The 1,645-nt window shown below is 41.9% G+C and overlaps 1 protein-coding gene across 1 annotated transcript in view; it reads right to left on the bottom strand.

The window, feature by feature from the left end:
- Positions 1-215, bottom strand: part of COL21A1 (collagen, type XXI, alpha 1) — a gene marked incomplete at its 3' end in the record, with an annotated part of 7,693 nt that extends 7,478 nt beyond the window's left edge. The window contains exon 1 of the mRNA XM_009069300.1: positions 128-215. Coding sequence (XP_009067548.1) covers positions 128-215 — 88 coding nt within the window. The remainder of the gene's footprint in view (positions 1-127) is intronic.
- Positions 216-1,645: the final 1,430 nt, after the last annotated feature.

Here is a 1,645-nt window from a genome sequence, read left to right as displayed (position 1 = left end):
AGCAGGAAAATTACACTGGAAGAAAAATCACCAACAGAAGTATACATGTGGATATCAAAATGGACACTAAAAATTCAAGGCATGCTTTGAAGTTGCCCTTATCTGAAATTCAAAAATTAAGACCTACTTGCTCTTGTTTCCCCATCTTCAGCTGAGATGTAATCATGAAGTAGCAGAACTAACAGCATCTGAAAAAATGTTACCATCTGTGCCATGTGTATTGTATTCTCAAAGTGTTGAGATAAAACTAGATGGGGAAAAATGAAAAGAAAATACAGTGTTATTACATCACAAAACAAATCCAACCTTCTGCAGTTTAAAAACTGTGCATTAGGAAGAACTTTGAATAGATCTGTAAGCCCAGATGTGGCCACCCTGCAATGAACCATTGACCCAAAAAGTGTCAGTCAGGCATGTAAGTCCAAAATCGAGATATTAAACACAACAACACTCACCAGCTCTTCTGTAGAGGCTCAGTTTTCACCAAGACACATTTATACACTTCTCCCACTAGGCACATTCACAAGTAGTTTATATTCCCAGTCCCAGTCACATTTATTCAAACACTATCCCACTCTGCAGCAATTATTCAAAGACTTGACAGCCTGATCCAAAATGTGGCAAGTGTTTATGTATCACAGACTCACAGAGTCAGTCAGGTTGGAAGGGACCACAATGGTCATCTGGTCCAACCTCCCAACTCCAGCAGGGCCAGCCCAGAGCTCATGGCTCAGGGTTGTGTCCAGATGGGTCTGGAATATCTCCAGTGAGGAGAATCCACGACCTCTCTGGGCAATCTGTTCAGTGCTCAGTGACTGCACAGGAAAAAAGTTCTTCCTCATATTCAGGTGGAACTTCCTGGGCATCAGTTTTTGCTGTTCCCTGTTTGCCCCACTGAGTCTGATCCATCCTCTTGGCACTTCCCATTCATGGACTTGAATCCATTAATGAGGTCAATGTGTCAGGTACTGGCAGGGTAAATTTTTAAACTCTTTTTTAAACTCTTCAGACAGAGAATCATAGAAGCATCAGGGTTGAAGGAGACCTCTAAGGCCATCAAGTCCAACCATTAACCTGTCACTGCTGCAACCCCTAAACTCTAAACCAGATCCTCCAGTGCCAGATCCAGATGCCTCTTAAACACCTCCAGGGATGGTGACTGCACCATCTCCCTGGGCAATCTATTCCAGTGCCTCCAGTTTTCCTAACATCCAATCTGACTCTCCCTTGTCTCAGCTTATGACTATTCCCTCTCTCCTCTCCCTGCAGCCCTGGCAGGACACACATCCCACACCTCTCTCCAAACCTTTTCAGGTAGTTGTAGAAAGCCATGAGGTCTTTACAGCTTTGATATATATACTGCTCAAAGTATTATGCAGATTATATAAAGGAGCATATATATACTGCTCAAAGTATTATGCAGGTTATAGAAAGGAGCCGAGTGAATTAAAGAATTTATCATCTTTTCAGCTGATTTTGGAAAGAAGGCTTTGTATCAACTGAATAAAGGCTTTACAGCAACTTCAGTGCTGTACACTGAAGACCAAAGCAAGCAGCTGATCTCCATTACAACCCAAGCATGAAGAAATTATATTTCTGAAGGCAAATAATCTTCTAAAGTGGATGGGCTGTTTATTTTTCATAT

The sequence above is a fragment of the Acanthisitta chloris genome, unplaced genomic scaffold (genome assembly GCF_000695815.1).
Source record: "Acanthisitta chloris isolate BGI_N310 unplaced genomic scaffold, ASM69581v1 scaffold21362, whole genome shotgun sequence".
In the NCBI taxonomy this organism is placed as follows: domain Eukaryota; kingdom Metazoa; phylum Chordata; class Aves; order Passeriformes; family Acanthisittidae; genus Acanthisitta; species Acanthisitta chloris.
Note: the sequence above shows the minus strand (reverse complement) of the source record. Positions and strands in the feature narration are given on the sequence as shown.